Source organism: Trichosurus vulpecula, chromosome 4 (assembly GCF_011100635.1).
Source record: "Trichosurus vulpecula isolate mTriVul1 chromosome 4, mTriVul1.pri, whole genome shotgun sequence".
Lineage (NCBI taxonomy): Eukaryota > Metazoa > Chordata > Mammalia > Diprotodontia > Phalangeridae > Trichosurus > Trichosurus vulpecula.
Window position 1 is genome coordinate 253,238,189 of NC_050576.1, and position 17,032 is coordinate 253,255,220.

The window sequence follows — 17,032 nt, forward strand, 5'->3', positions numbered from 1 at the left end:
GACATTAACTAGTGGGAGAAATCAGAAAAGGCTTCTTGGAGGAAGTGGCATTTGAGGCAAGCCTTGAAAGGCTCTAAGGACTCCAGGAGGGAGAAGGAGAAGGGATAGAATTCCAGGGATGCAGGGAAGAGTCTACATAAAGGCAAAGGCAGAGGGGAGAGAGAGACAGTCATGGACTAGGAACAGCAAGTGGACCAGTTCAACAGCAACATGCACAAGGGCTTGTAATATACAATCCACAGAGAAAGATAGGTTGGATGTCAAATGGTGAAGGACTTTAAATGCTCAATAGAAGAGTTTGCATTTTATCCTAAAGTGCTAAGAAGCCACTGAAGCTTCTTGAGCAAAGGAGTGATGTGCTCAGAACCATGCTTTAGAAATATCAAACTGGGAGCGATGTGTTTGGCAAATTTGAGGGGATGGCCAGGCATAGAGAATCGATTAGAAGGCTATGCCAGTGGCATTAGTAGGAGATGATGAGGCTTAGGGTGGCTGGGGTGTTCCTGGAAAGAAGGAGACGGATGCTAGAGAAGTGGATCTCAGTGGTATCTTAGGTGGGAGGGTAGAGGGAAAAGTCAATGATGATTCTCAGAGTAGAGTCCTAAGTGGCTAGGAGAATGACAGTGCCCTGGAGAGGAAAAAGGGAAGTCAGAATGAAGGGCTGAAAGAGGAAGAGAAAAAATTCTGGCTTGGATATGACTTTAAGATGCCTGTTAGACTTCGGAGTAGAGCTGCCCAGCAGGCGATTGGACATGGGGGATTAGACACGTAGATATGGGAGTAATATCTATGGATAGCTGGAAAGAACTTTGTGAGTCTTAAAAGCAAAGAACTGGAAGACTGGAGGTAAGTTCTCCATCCCCTAAACTCTTAGAGCATGTTGTCAGCAGGTCACTTAGGAAAGAGCACAGGCTCTGGAAGAGATAACCTGGGTTTGAATCCTGTCTCTGTTACTTAAGTCTGGCCAACTCAATTCCCTTCTCTGGGCTTCAGTTTCCTCATCTACAAAATGAATGGGTTGGGCTAGATACCCACCAAAGTGCCTTCCATCTCTAATTCTCCAGGTTGTATCAATCTGCCTAGAGAATGATAAATAAAGATTCCTATCATGGAAAGCCTTGAATGTCAGAAAGAGGATTCAGAATTGCTTTAAGGACAGTGCACAGCCACCAAAGGCTGAGATGGGAAGGTACCATGATCATAGTACCAATGGTCCAAGGAGATTAATCTGGCTGGTGTGTAGGCTAGCCTAAGGAGAAAAGATGGAAGCTAGGAGACCAGTTGGGCAGATGTTGAAATAGTCTAAACAAGAAGCCATAATGACTGACATGATAACAGGGGGTGAAAAGTAGATGACAGATGTGAGAGCCCTTCCAGAAGTCAAAAAGCTATAGGACATGGCAGTGAACACTTGTCAAGAGCAAAGATAAAGGAGTATAAGCGGCAAAGGGCTCCAAGGTTTTGAGCCTGCGAAAACAGGGTTAACAGAGTCAGTTAAATCAAGAAGAACATTTTTAAGGAAGAGGTCACATTTGAAGTGTTGGTGGTACCTCCTGGTGAAGATATCCAGCAGACAGGAATTTGGGCCAAGGGCCTAGAAGAGAGTTTAGAACTAGAGACACATATTTGAGAATCATGCAACCTCAAAATTAGAAGGAACCTCCAAGGCAGTGTGGTACAGTGTGGTAAAGCTGGGTTCAGATTGAGGATGACCTGGGTTCAAATTGTTCCTCAAGATACTTTTGCACTGTGGGACTCTGGGCAAGTCACTTAAGTGATTCATAAGCATAATCTCTATACATGAGCTTCCTCATCTGGAAAATGAAGGTATTAGGCTCAAGGGTCTCCAAGGCTCCTTCCAGCTTTAAATCTATGATCTTGCTAACCCAAGCCACCCCTGACCAAGAATCCCCTCTACTACATTTCTGAGAAGTCATCATTCAGCCTGGGTCTTAAGCTCTCCAGGGAGCAAGAACCCACTACCTCCCAAGGCAGCCCACTCCAAGTATAAAGGATGGTTTTTCCTTAAATCAAAGTCCAAATCTGAAACTTGTAACCACTGTTCCAGGTTCTGTCCTCAAACGCAGAACAGGGCTGATTCATATATTATAGGACAGCCCTTTAAGGACTGGAGGTACTTACGTAAAGGTGATCATTCAAGGTCAGGGAGTGGATGTATAAGGAGCAATGAAGGTCAAGGTCAGCAATCTGGAGAATGCCTGGGGGGTAGGAAATGCCTAAGCATTCAGTTCATAGGAAGAAGCAGGAGGAGACAGAGGAAAAGTGAGAGAGCCAAGGAAATTCTGGGAGCCCAGTATGGTGGAGGCCAAGGAAGCACAGAGAAAAGACCAAATCCCAGCAGAGTAGAAGGCATACTTCAAGTGATTGAGGAGTGAGGGATAAGCAAGAGGAGGGCAGATTCTTCTTTCTAGATATTTGGCTACAGAAGAAAGAAGAGGAAGAAAATGGTAGCTTGGAGGGAGAAGTTTTTCAGTTGTTTTCTTTCTTTCCTTTTTTTTTTAAAAGATTCAGGGAAAACTGATTCAATTTGAAGGAGCATTTGTAGGAGCCTGTAGAGTCAAAGGGATGGAAGGATTGCCTGGGGGAGAAGGGTTGGGGTTCAAATCCGGACTCTATCACTCATTACCTGGGTAATGTCTCAATCTTTTCCAGACCTCAGTTTCCTTATCCTTCAAGTTAGAAAGACTAGATCGGATAATCTTGAAGGTCCCTTCAAGTTCTAAATCTAAGATATGAAGATTAAAATACAAGGGGGGTAATTGTGAAGCCAAAAGCATGAGAATAAGAATTGGGCTTGTGATTTTGCCAAATGAAGAAACTTCTTCTCCGCTGGCATCTTCTCTGCAATATCTAGGCAGAAAGAGTTCCCTTGAGCATGTTCAATGACTTATCGAGTCACCCAGTGAATAAGTCATGGGCAGGATTAGAATCGAGGCCTCCTTAGCTTCAAAGTTGCCTCTGAGTCTGCCCTGAGTATGAAACTGGGTTTTCAGAAACTCGGAAAGGCCTTTGATATCTAAATAGGAGGCAGCAGGTAATAGATAGAGTGCTTGACTTGGAATCAGGAAAATCTAAGTCCAGATCCTGATTAACCCTGGGCAAGTCACTTTCTGGACCTCAGTTTCTTTAACTGTAAAATTAGTATATTGACCTAGAGAACCTTCCAGTTCTCAATCTATGATCCTATGGTCTTCGTTTTTACCAATGAGGAAACTGAGGCTCAGAGAAGTGATATGATCAGAAGCATAGTCACAAGCTAGTTAAGTGTCTGAGTCTGCCTTGCTCCAAGTCCAGTATTCTACCCCCTATACCACACTGCCTCTCAAATACCCCACCCCACACACCTCAAAAACTGCCTTTCCACCTGCTACCTAAATAAATGGAAAAGATTGGCCATATCATGGGGGAGGCAACATGTACACAGAAGATATCTTTGACGATGGGCACCATGCTTTTGCTTTTCCTTGTATCCCAAATGTTGAGCCCAAGTGCCTCTCACAAAGCAAGTTTGCTTTTCGAGAAATCAGGAGTGGCTGATGAACAATGTGAGAAATGAAATCAGGACAGCCCTAATGAAAGCTAGAGGAGGGGCCTACATTTTCCAGCACTCTCTCTTCTCTCCTTTCTCTTCACCGTAGTCCATAAATATTGTTTAGGGCTTTGCCAAATTTACAATCAGCTGTCATCAGCTTTTATCTTACTCTTCTCTTATTCCAATCCTCCTCCTATCACTAGATAAAGACAATACCTATATGTCCCTACAACTTCTCCTTTAAAAAAAAAAAAGGATACTAATTTTGAAAGCTGCCAGACTGGGTCAAACTCTGTACATCAAATATGAGATGTCAGCCCTTCCTAGGACCCCGGTTCAAATCCCTGCATGAGTGACTCGGGGTAGCCTAAAATAATGCTAATGAAAGGAAGAGTGGGATGGAAAGCTTCCTATAAAACAGGTATAAAGCATCTCTTTAGGAAAAAAAAAAAGAAATAAAAAAACAGAAGAAATTCAAACCCCAAGACCTCATTGATCACCATATTCTGGATTGTCTTTGTGTTGTTCTTGCACGTGTAGCAACCTTTTTTGTGTCACGGACCCTTCTGGCACTCTGGAGAAGCCTATGGAGGCAGCCCTTCTCAGGACAATGTTTTTAAACACACAAAATAAAATATAGAGGAATACAAAGGAAACCAATTCTACTGAAATACAGTTATCAAAATAGTTTTTAAACAAGTACTCGTGGATCAGATGCTGCCTGTTGAGAGGCCCAAATATCTTAAAATGTCTTTGCCTCCAATGCACCCTCTGCCCTAAAAGAGTTATTAATGAAACTCCGTCTTGAGGTTTCTGTGCTATACTTACCTGATAATGAGCTTGAGCCTGCTGGGCTGAGTTCAAGGTGACATTACAGAGTTTACAGTACAAGGGCCTACATAGCTCCTCCAGTGCAAAATCCGGCTCCACGGCCCCAGCCCTAGTGAGCTCCTGTGCCCTAGCCAGGGGCAAAGTGGCCTCCAGCCCCAGAGGTCTCTGGGGGGACAGCAGAAAGGTGGTTCTTGACCTGGTTGCCACTGACATAGGAAGAGGGGGTGAGAGCTGCTCAGGGGGAGGAAGTCCGGCGTGCTGCAAGAGGATCATTGGGCAGGACAGAGGGCATACTCCGGGGGCCAGTGGCGAGCCTGGTCTTCAGATCTGAATCAACAAGAAAAAGATAGTCAGATGGTAGCATTTAGCAAGACAGATAGCACTTAAATGCTTTGTTTATGAAGTACCAATTATGTTCTGGGCACTTAAAACAAATACTTTGTTCATACAAAGACAAGAACGAAACAGTTGCTGCCCTCAAGGAGCCTCCAATCTACTGAAAACAACATGTACACCCACACATAAGTAAATACAAAATATACAAAGTAATTTTGGAGGGGCCAAGCCACACAGGGCAGTTAGGTGGCACCATAGCGCAGAGTGCTGGGTCTAGAGTCAGGAAAACTCATCTTCATGAGTTCAAATCTGGCCCCAGACACTTACTAGCTGTGTGACTCTGGGCAAGTCGCACAACCTTTTTGCCTCAGTTTCCTCACCTGTAAAATGAGCTGGAGAAGAAAATGGCTAACCGTTCCACGATCTTCACCAAGAAAACCCCTAATGGAGTCATAAGGAATCAGACACAACCGAATAACAAAGCCATGCTAAGAATTCAGGTGAGGGGAATTAGGAAAGGCTTTTTAAAGGAGGTGATTACAAAGGAGAAGAGGGAGAGTATCCTATCATTTCACAGAAAAGGAACTGATTAGCACGATCATGAGGGCTGAAGAACCACCAAAGAAAAGTCAGCATGCTGTAGCAGAAAAGCTACCAACTCTGAAGTCAGAAGACCAAGGTTCAAATCCCCCCTTCGCCACTTATCACCTCCATTTCCCCATCTGTAAAATGAGGGGCTTATGGGGCAGCTAGGTGGTGCAGTGAGCAGAGCACCGGCCCTGGAGTCAGGAGGACCTGAATTCAAATAGGGCCTCAGACGCCTGACACACTTACTAGCTGCGCGACCTTGGGCAAGTCACTTAACCCCAATGGCCCTGCCTTCCCCCTCAAAAAAAAAAAAAAAAAGAGGGGCTTAAACTGACTACTGAGGAGCCTTTCAGCTCTGGAGCCACAGGCCTATTATATCAGCCCGTGACTCTGGGAAGATTATTTTATGTCTCTGGGCCTCAGTTTTCTCATCTGTAGAAATGAAGGCTAGAACTAGACGCCCTCTGAGCGTCCTTCCAGCTCGTTATGATCCTATGACCCCATATGACAACTCAGCATTTACATATCATTATTTTTCCTCTGATTTGATAAACCATTATCTGGGCCGGCTCTTTCCTCTTTCATCTGTCAGGGAAAAACCCTATTTCTTTCTTTCCTTCCTAATAAAAATCCTCAAGGTTCCGCTCTTTGTGGAACTTTCCACTTTACCAGAGACTAGGGTATGGCTACTTTCAACTCTTAACCCACTTGAGCATAAATGAGATTTGATTTCAGTCCATGCAGTTCCATCAGCTGTCCTACTGGCCCTCCAACATATTAATGGTGCTTTATCCACGGCTAATTAAATCTACAAATCACAGAGCTGAAAGGGACAACAGAGGTCACCTTGACTAGACCACCCTCCCCCTTCCCCCAGGCAAAGCAAAACACAAAAATCACTCTAATCATCATCCTAAGGACCACAAAGATAATTCTGAATCTCTGGCAGATGACCTCATTGTTCTCTAGGTTAACTTAATGTCAAAATGGTTGGAATTAACTCGTCAAGTAGGTTAATATGGAAAACAGGGGTGAAGCCATTCTCAAGCCCTCCATAGTGCAACATATTCAGAGTTGGGTAGCCACGACCTCTTTCTTAGCTAGGGGTCAGATATGGGGGAATGAAAAACACTGCCTGGAGTCAGTCTGTGGCGAGACAAAATGAAACGTATTCTATCTAATAAACCAATGGTTCCTGATTACTTTAGTCACTGACACGTTATGGCTTAAGAATATATCCTATAGGATGTTTTTGCCTTGAAGGATTACGATTTTTTTTTTCTTTTCTCCAAGGGTAGACAACCTGTACAGAACAGGCTGGGCAAGTTCACAGATACATAGCACTCAAGAATTGAAGGGCACTTTAGAGGTCATCAGTCAATCAGGCAACTAACATTTATTAAGTGCTTAGAGTCTGCCCTGCACTATGCTAAGCTCTGGAGCTACAATGACAAAAAGCAGTCCCTATCTCTTTTCATTTACCTGCTCTGTGCTCAGTTTCCTCATCTGCAAAATGGGGATAAAAATATTTGTGCTACCTGCCTCATGAGACTGTTGTAAGGACCAAATGAGATAATGTATGTAGAGTGCTTTGAAAATGCCATAAAAATGTCACCTATGCTCATTAGACCTCCCAGACCTTTCATCCTTATCAATGCCATGGTTAGTCCTATATTTCCAGCATGAACCATAAGTTATCTTTTGGAACTTCAAGTTTCCTCAAATCAGAATCTTGGGGACCCTCTGTTCATCACTCCATTCTTTAGCCGTCCTCAAAACCTCCTTCCTCAGTCACCAAAGTATGGATATTTTAAGCATCTGAAACATAAAGTTGAAATTTTCCATCTGTCTTGCAATGTGGGCATATTTCAATTCAGATAGGCTTATTAAATAAAGACACAATTTTGAAATGTCAAAAGCCTACCACCTCACTTGATAAAGCTATGTAAGACTAAGATGTTCTCAAAGCCAACGTGACCTTGGACAAGTCATATAACTTTTCTAGGCCTCAGTTTCTTCACCTGTAAAATTAGGGAGTCAGACTGAATGACCTATGAGATTCTTCCAGATCTAAATCTATGATTCTATAAAAATTTTCAAACAAAATTATAAGGAAAAAAATTAATGAAACAGAAAATCATGGAATTGGGAAAAGAGGAAAGAAAGTATAACTACAAGCTGAGAAATTAACATTATTCATTACCTGTGATCATTTTTATTAGTTATGAATTCCAGCTCTACCTACTGACCTTTGTGACCCCAAATAAGCCTCTTCCCCTGCGTGGGCCTCATTTTCTACACCTTCAGAATAAGGTGGTTGGACTACATGGTCTCTAAGATTCCCTCCAGTTCTCAATTCTACTATTTATAACAATACTTGTTCCAATGGCAAGAGGTGTGTATGTGATGTGATGTGATGTGATGTGTGTGTGTGTGTGTGTTCGCGAGCGAGTGCAAGCACTCCAGACACAGAGATTTAAAATAATAGCATGTCAGATGATTCCATCAAGCTAATCCTCTGAACTAAATCAAGCAGAAACCTAATTGAACAGATGGAGGACCATCAACCCAAAGGCAGAAGCAGATGAGGTCTTTTTTTTTAATGGTAGAAGAACTAAAAAGATTGGCTAAGAAGGGGAAAAAGTTTAACATTCCAGTAACAGTGAAAGAGTGGCAACATATGATATTGAGAAGTCAAGTTCACAGTGAATGTTAAAATACAAAATGTCATCAGGAAAGCTGTCTCAATCCTAGTCCGTGACAACTATAATGCAAAGTGAGGCTACAAACAGAAAGGGTCAAAACAAGGGCAGGGTCAGGCTGTGGGAATTTCCAAAAAAGAAACTGAATTGCTAAAGAGTAAGTTCAGCACAAGCCTTCATTTTTGTTTTTTTTTTGTTATTGTTTTTTTAACTCATTCCTTTTTGGGGAGAACTAGTGGAAACTCTAAGATATGTTGTCTCCCAGTGTGGTCAGCTTCTCTTGGGGTGGGGGGGGGGGGGCGGTCCTCTCAGCCTGCAGAGGTAGAGTGGGGCCTGCTTGCCTCAGGAAGAGTCAGTCACCCTAATCCAAAACAGCCTTGCCAGAATAGGGATTTTTTTTTTTTACCCATTGCCAGATTTATTTTTAACACTTAATGTGCAGTTGGATTTTAAAAAGAAAATAAAAAGATTTCATCCGGCATATTGGCAATGTCACTTCTAAAAATACATACAGACAGGACAACTAAATCCAAGGTTGGGGAGTTTGAACAACGTAACATTAAAACATAAAATATCTAACACTGAGTGTTAAAAGAAAGCATGGGAAAAGAAAAACAGAGAGCCTTTCAGCACATAGCACCTACCTTAGTACAAATACTGTACTGGGGGCAAAGGGCATGGCATGGTAAGTTAGATAAGTTTTCGTCAGCTCTTAAAGACTATCGAATCTAGTAACTGAGGGAGAAAAGATTCAGAGACTTCGCGCTGAAGGGAATTTAGGGTTCATCCAGCCCAATCCTCCCTCCTCGCCTCTTCCACCCCCTTACCCCATTTTACTAGGATGAAAGAACCGAGGCCCAGAGAAGTTAATTCAGTCAGGGGTGGGAACATCGCTACTGCCCAGTGTAAATGGAAGTGCCTTACGGTACCCACCCTCCCAGCTTCCAAAACTCAGGGCCTTTACTTTGAACTGAAGCCAATGAATTTTTTTTTCCCCATTCGGTCCCGAGGAATTCACCCAGGGTGGGTGAAAGAAAATACTGGTCCCCGCCCCAAGGAGTCCAGGTATGATTAGATTACTCTGTCGGGGAGCCTAGACATAAGAAGGGAAGAAGGGGGAGAGAAGGGAGGCGTTACTCAAAGGTCACCACAGGCTGCCCAAAGTAGCCTAAGCGTTTCAGACCAAGGCGAGGAATGGGGAGGCCAGTCTCTGGAGAGAGGCCGTGGATCTCGCAAGGACAGATTTTCGGGAAAACAGGGTTCCAGTTTTAGCAACAGTGGCTCCTACCCACAAGCAGAGAGGGACGGTTGACTTCTTCCACTCCGGTATTATTAAAGCAGGATAGGTTTCAGAGTCAGACCGCGATTTAAATTCCCAGGATGTCCTAGGGGCTATGCAAACACACACCTGAATCCAGTGAAGCAGCCACCCAGCAGCCTGGAGGGGGGGGGGGGGGGAAGCCCAGCACCACCACCTCACCTGGGGGGTGGGGGTAGAAGAGCAAGCAAACACCACGCGCAAGCCGCCCGAGACAAAACAAAAGTCACGTGGAGCGCCCGAGAAAAGCCCCGGCCCCTCGGCAGCGTCCATCCCCTTGGTCCGGCTCATCCGGAGAGCAGTGCCGAGCGCCGAGCCCCAAGCCCAGTGATCCCCCGTCTGCATCGCACTTACTGGGGCGCCGGGGGCCGGCTGCGGTTCAGACACCGAGGCTGAGCTGGGGACCTCCGTGCGCCCCGAGCCGGACAGCCCCGCACATCCCCGACCAGGTGAGGCGAAGAGCTCTGGGCGCCCTCCCCGGCCGCCCGGGGCTCGCGGCTCCGGCTCGGGCTCGGGCTCCGGCAGACTCGGGAAAGCCAGCGCCACCGGACACGGATGGAAACAGCTGCAGGAAGTGACTGCGGAGGAGCCGGGGAGGAGGAGACAGAGGAGGAGACTGAGACCGGCTGACTGGGGAGGGGGCGAGCAGCGTCGCGGCGCACAGCACCAGTGAGGGAGGGAGAGAAGGCCGGGCTGCCGCGTCAGTGGAGGGGGAGAAGGGGGAGAGAAGGAGGGGAAGGAGGGGAAGAAGAGGAGGAGGGAGGGGAAGGAGGAAGGGAAGGGAGAGGAGGAGGAGAAAAAGAAAAGGGAGGAGAGGGAAATGGGAAGGGGAAAGAGAAGGGAGGAGAAGGAAGAGCAAGAGCCGGAGCCGCCAAATCAAAGAATGGAAGCATAAGGCCGCCCTGGCAGTGACCAAGACCCTCATCCTGTCTCTGAGCCTGACTCCAGAGCAGTCTCGGCAGCCCGGGGCCTAGGGCTCCAACTTTGCAGCTATTTTGAGACTGTAGAACGTAAGCTCCTTGAGGGCAGGAACTGTTTCCTTTTATGTCTTTGCCCAGAGTCTAGCACAGTGCCTGCCACAAGGATTTCATTCACAGGGAAAAACTGTCACCCTAAGTGCCAGGATTAGGGAGTAAAAAATAATAGCTAACTTTTATCTAGCACTTTAGAGCGAAGTTTGCAAAGCACTTTGCAATTTTTTTTTTCATTTTATCCTCACTACAACCCTGAGAGGTAGGTGCTATTAATATCTCCATTTTATAATTAGGGGAAAGGAGATAGACAGGGTTAAGTGACTTGCCCAGGATTACACAGCTAGTAAGTGTCTTGAGGTCGAATTTGAACTCGCATCCTTCTGACTCTAGGTCCAGTGTTGTAAAAATAAAATGCAACAGACCCCCTTCCCAACAAAAACTTTTATAAAAACTGACATTTCTATAACTTTCTGAAGTTTGCAAAAGCTTTATGTGAACAATTAAGGCAGGACCTGTAATTTCATTAGTGTCAGGAACTCCTGCTGTGGAAAATTTCTCTACCAATAAAGACTGTCAACTATTCTACAATAGTACCCCTATTTATTTATCTGTTATTATAATCATCTGCATTTTATTTTTTCTTAATTTAGTTTTAGTTTACAACATTCAGTTCCTCGAGTTTTTGAGTTTCAAATTTTCTCCCCCTCTCTCTCCTTCCCCCTCCCCACCCAAGACAGCTTGCAATCCTATGTAGGTTCTACCTATACCTTCACGCTAAACATATTTTCACAATAGCCAAGTTGTAAAGGAGAGCTATAACCAATGGAATGAACCATGAAAAAGAAGAAACAAGACAGAAACAAAAACATCTCCATTTTATAAGTAAGAAAACTGAGGCTGCTCAGAGAAGTGAAATGATGTATCCATGGTCACGCAACTAGTCATGAGTTAAAGCTGGGATTTGAACCCATTTTTCTCCTGATTCCAGATCTGACAACTTTCCACTTCATTTCTTCTTATGTGTCTAACAATATTAACTTAAAGATGTTCAGTATGTGTACCTTCATGATAACTGTCGATTTGGAAGGGGTTTTTTTTTTACCTGATAATTTTTTTTTTCCTGATAATCAACAAAGGGTTGAATTTTACATTATTGCAGCAGATCCTAAAGAACTTACCTGCTGCCTATAGACCTGTCTCTGGGCTAAAGTGCTAGGATGAGATTTCTATTAGAGCCCAACAACCCTCCCCTGATCCTGCCTGGTATTCCCTAAAGTAACTGAAAATTCCTTCTGTGTCTCAATCTACAAAATGGATGTCTGACCATAAGTGGATAAACACCTCTAAGTTGTTTGATTATACTTTAGGTACATATCCTTAGAGCTGGAAAGGAACTAAGATATTTAATACATGTCATGGTATAGTATATAAAATTAATATTTTATATGAAATATTTCATGGGTTTGCTAGCCTTCACAACAGCTTTTCTATTCCATTCAACAAAGATTTATATGAGAGGTACTGGGGAAGGCAAAAATGTGATAGTCCCTTTCTTTGAGGACCTCACATTCTGCTTCTAATTTGTGACAAGAATAGTCATAGTTTTATTTGATTGTTGCAGACAAAAATTATTTATGTGCCCAACAAGAAAAGGGATAGATGCAATAGTCAAATTGAATTGTATTGGGTTTCTTTAGTCAAGAAACTCATAATATGATTATGATAGTCTAGATAACATTACTAAAATTTCCATTGGAAAAATATACATATACATATATATGTATGTATGTATTGCAATCTCCTTGATACTTTGAGGCATCCATGATCTTACTAATGTGGATCCTCCCTCCAGCGCTACCGATCACAAACCATCTATGCCTGCCCATGGATTGCTTTCAATCAAGAACTCATTCTCCCATTTTCCTTTTCTCCCTCTCAGATGGATGGAAGAGGTTGAAGAAAGATTTGGATCAAAGACAAGAGAGGGAAATCCCTCTTAACAGAATTTGATTTTTAGCATTCTGGGGTACCACCCCAAATTTATTCAATAAACTAGAGAAACCTCTTTCCCCATAAGCTTTGTCTCCTTTCACTTTCTCAAACCCCCTAATCTCGGATGTTTAAATAAGCATCAATGGTACTGGCTATAAAAATGTAATATGTAACAAATAATACTCATACATGTGTAGTCATTTCAACAATGTATCACAGTGAGGAAGACCACAGCCAGATTCACCTCTAACCATCAACTTTAACTGCTAACTCCTGACCAACTCTAGAAACCCAGTCCTACATTTCAGCTCAGAATGGTAATCGTTCTGTCAACAATTCCTCAGAAGGTACTCTAACCTTCTCTGTAGCATGAAGTAAACAGTTCTTTCTGGAAATGTCTCATTAGTCTTTCTCAAAGACAACAGTTAACTCCCTGCATCTCTCAGAAAAGTCTTCTTAGCCTTCCTCTCTGTAACTCATATAGTATCTTTTGGGTTACTTAGCTACCATATCTAAAGCAGAACTTGAACCCAGATCTTCTTATTTCCAAGACTGAACTTCTGCACTGCATCATTTCCCAAATCTCATTCTTATTGGACTTAATTCCAAAACCTTTCATTGTTTTTAGTTGCTTCTGCTCGGTCCTATCCAAGTCAGAATGCTTCATTGTCAGTTTTGATACACCTGCAAAACATTTTGAAAATATGAAGTAAGGTTTCAGGATTTATTCTAGTGTCTGGAACTTCTTTTTGCTTAGGAAATCAGTTCCTTCCTAAGAATTCCATCTCTTCTGTGTATTTCCAACAGGGTCTTCTCTTATTCATCCTGCTTCATTTTGAAAGAGGAAGATTCCTTTTCTATCTAGCAATTAAAACCCTTCTAATTTTTGTTAATGTTAGCCATAGCACCAAGCACCAGAGGATGCTTTGAGATATCAATCTAATTCTCTGTAGTGTGCATCTTAGGCTTGCAGAGCAGCTTCATGGGTGGTGCTGACGTCTTGATGTTAGTCTAGGGTTTGTATCTGTATCATCTCCTTAGATGTCAAACATACCAGCTCTACATTCCACTCTTGAGTACACTCATGTCCAACTGGTGCACAGTTGTAATGGAATGTAGCCTTGTCCCTATGACTTGGTACTATTAGTGGGAGGAAAGTGTCCTCAATTTGTTTTCCTAGCCTATTTTAAGATGTTTAGGAGGGCATTTTCCTCTGCCTCAAACTGCTCTATACACAATGAAGTTCTTCCTGAAATAATTTTACTCTCTTCAGAAGCTTATGATAAATAATCTTCAGTTTCCTTCTTTCAGGTCTGTAGTTTCTCTGACATCTAACAACTCAAAATAATAACAACCACAAAAATATAATCATCTAGCAATTATATAGTTTTAACATTTGCAAAGCACTTTGTATATATAATCTCATTTGGTCCTTACAACAACTCTGGGAGCCAGGTACTATTTTTATGCCCACTTTACAGAGGAGGAAACTGAAGACAAAAAAGCTAAGTGACTTCTTCACAGTCACAGAGCAAGTGTCTGAGGCAGGATTTGAACTCAGGTCTTCTTAACTCCAACACTCTGTCTAGGAGGAACCAGCTAACTAGTTCTTAACTAAGACAGCCTAACAGCATCTACTTTTCTGACTTCATTGCTCACTCTACTCCTAGCCTCTGGAGAAGTCTATCCTTCAAGACAGAAGGTGCAGAGGCTAAGTTCACTGCAAACTCTACAACTGCCAAATTGCATCCCTAGCCTATCCAAGCATTCCCTGACATCAGGGTCTTCTGATTTTGAACCACGTATGAGATCAAAAGTTAGTCTCTAAAGATTTTCTATTAGTCTCAATTCTCCACATCATTTGTATGCCACTGCTGTTATTTTTTTTAGTGGCATGCTGTATCTAAGTCTTGAATGTTTCCTCTCTAAATGGGGCTGGCAGCTCTCCTGAGAAGTTTTGTAACATGGCTTCTGATTTGATTCCAATCTCCCCTCCCCAGACATTAAGTCACCTCCCCTGCTGCTCGCATACAGGCTTCTCCTAACATCTTCAGACAAGTCATTCTTCTACATGAGAGCTTTGAACTTAATCCTAGATCTTCCTTGTTTGTAAGAGATCTGGTGACCAGTTTCTTGGTATTTTCCCCAACTTCTACCTCTCCACAGATGATAAAACACTGTTTCAGCTAAGTTGCAGGCCATACATATGGCTTTGTCTCTCTTTATCGGGTTCAATAAGTGCTTTGCATCTCCCCCAAATCGTTCACTACACCATGAATTTACCTTTAAGGTTCTTGTTCTCCATGCCATGTGGCATTCTTAGTATCAGAAATCCATATGGTGATTCAGTCCTAAAGCTTCTCCCCAATGCTCCAAAGATTTAACATCTACTCCATTGAGAGAAAGGGGTTGTTTTGTTTTTTGTTATTGTTTTGTTAAAATGATAACATAGACAAGCAACAGATACCAGCGTTTGACATGGAACTATTCAAGAGGAATACAAAACAACGCAATATTGGCATAAAAATAATGGTACAGTGAAAAAATTGGCTCTGATCAGAAGGGATTCCCAGAAGGAATGACAAAATATTAATATTAATAATAATAAATTCCTTAAAGTAAAATTCCAGCGAAAGGAAATTTCTCAAGCAGTTCCTAAAAAAAAAACCAACAACAATATTTCCCTCAAAGAAGTCCTGCATGTGGTGCACACTTCCCAGCAGCAGAGGGTGCTCTGGCACATCAGCCACAGTCACTGTGCTTCTCTCAGGTTCAGTTCACAGGTGGTATCTTATGTCATCATCCAATCAAATAGCATTGCTTGAGCCCTCATTCTAGTAACTCCTCCAATTTGTCCTTTACCTGCTGAGTTTTACTGAAAATCATTTACAAAGACATGCTAGAAAAAGGCTTTAATCAGAACAGTAGAAGTAAACCGGATTGAAAGCAATACACCCACTAGATGCATTATCAGCCTGCAATCCCTTAGTTCTAACAACCTGACAAAAGATGAACAAGGAAAGTCTTGAAGTTCTTCCCCATTGCTCAAACCCAGGTCTGGGCCAGGCTTTACTCAGAACTTTTCCCTCACAACCACACCCTATGCACAGTAATCAACTTTTGTTGATGCAGTGTTGGAACTCGGGAAGCCTTTGCTGGTCCCTTCCCAGGGAGGTACCAGATGTTGAGCAAGCAATGGTTTCACTTTCAGGCTCTGGTGCTTCCCCTCCCCAATCTCCAGCTTGCATTCTCTGTGGCTGCTAGGTTTAAGCATTTAACTTAATCTCTGTCCCTGTAATGCTGAGCAGGTTTGTGGAAGCCTAATGGTCCAGGCCAGTAATCTGGGCTCCTGAGGAGACTGAGGCTGGTGGATCTCTTGGGTTGGGGAGTTCAAGCCTGCAATGGGCTAGGCTGATCAGGTATCTGAACTGTCTGATACTAAGAGGGTGAGTGCCTGGAACCCAAAACCTGATCTCCCTGGGAAAAAGAGAACAAGTCTCAAAAAAAAAATACCAGGCAAGTCTGAGGCAATTTCCTGAAAAGATATATAAACTATCTAGGCATCACAGTCTCACCAGGGCAGATAAAGAGGCATGCACAAGCTGTTTTGAGCAGGGCATCACTTCCCCAACCTTGATCATTACGTTCAAAATCAATCTCCCTTAAAAAAATTCTCTCTGCCCCAGTTCATCCCTGTCACTCACACAAACATGCTTCCAGCCATGAGACTCATACCTGGAGCTCTATAGGAGGGGCGCCAGTTACTACATTCAAATAAGACAACAAATTTAAGCATTTTGCAAACTTCAAAGCACTATATAAATGCTACCTGTTGTTGTGGTCGTTACTGTCACTATATTCATAGGCTACCAGCCCTGATATCACTGTCCTCTAAGGTAAAACTAGAAATTATTGATGAATACCATTGATCACATAAGGACACTTAGGGCTGCATAAAACTGAAATGACAACTTATGACTCTACCAGAGCTCATTTTGATATTAGTTTCTCTTATTCCACCCCCCCAAAAAAATCACTGTATATGTAGGTATATAGATATAGATATCTTATCCTTCCCCCAAAATTACCTTGTATATATTTCATATAAACATATAAATATGTGTCATTTCATAGAAGTAGAATAGATTTGGGTTTTGAATGAAGGAATGATGACTTAGTGACTAAAGCTAGCCAAAAGGAGACTGGACTACCTCAGGAGAAAAGAAGTATTCCCCTCCACTGGTGAGATACTGTGATTGTACAACCTTGTCTTACCTTGTAGGGTTTCTGGTGGCTGCCAGCAATGACAGACTTCCTCTTCCCTTTTTTTAAATGCAATGTCTTATTCACCTTCTAAAATAAATTTCTTTCTCTTTTTGACTATCATAGGAATTTAGTCAGTCTACTCTCAGGTCTATAGGATGTGGCTAACAAAGTAATTAGGCTGGTTTCAGTAAGCCACACTTAAAAATCTGCCATCAGCTAATTATAACCAGTGCTGGTTTTTCCAGCCAATGCAAGTGAGCCCTTCCAGCCAGTCAGCAGTCCAACTCCTTAGGGACAAAGCAGAACATTCTTTATCCATTATGATTTCACATTTCTATGGCGCTTCAAACTTTACAATGTGCTTTCCTAATAATGCCAGTAGTATTATCTCAATTGTGCAGAGGAGGAGGGAAGGTTTCCCTACAGATGGCAAGAACTTTTAGATGCTACTGATTATGGATGGTGTTATGTT

At 42.8% G+C, this 17,032-nt stretch overlaps 1 protein-coding gene across 4 annotated transcripts in view; it reads right to left on the bottom strand.

The window, feature by feature from the left end:
* The window catches only part of ZMAT3 (zinc finger matrin-type 3), a 43,795-nt gene extending 33,950 nt beyond the window's left edge, over positions 1 to 9,845 (bottom strand). For 3 of the 4 annotated variants that reach the window (XM_036754550.1, XM_036754548.1, XM_036754551.1), the window contains exons 1-2: positions 9,683 to 9,845; positions 4,382 to 4,711 (exon numbers count right to left, since the gene is read on the bottom strand). In XM_036754550.1, coding sequence (XP_036610445.1) covers positions 4,382 to 4,657 — 276 coding nt within the window. In that variant the 5' untranslated portion in view covers positions 4,658 to 4,711; positions 9,683 to 9,845. Of the gene's footprint in view, positions 1 to 4,381; positions 4,712 to 9,298; positions 9,389 to 9,682 lie in introns of those variants that run through there. The other variant, XM_036754549.1, reaches the window with a different exon arrangement.
* Between the last annotated feature and the right edge of the window lie 7,187 nt (positions 9,846 to 17,032).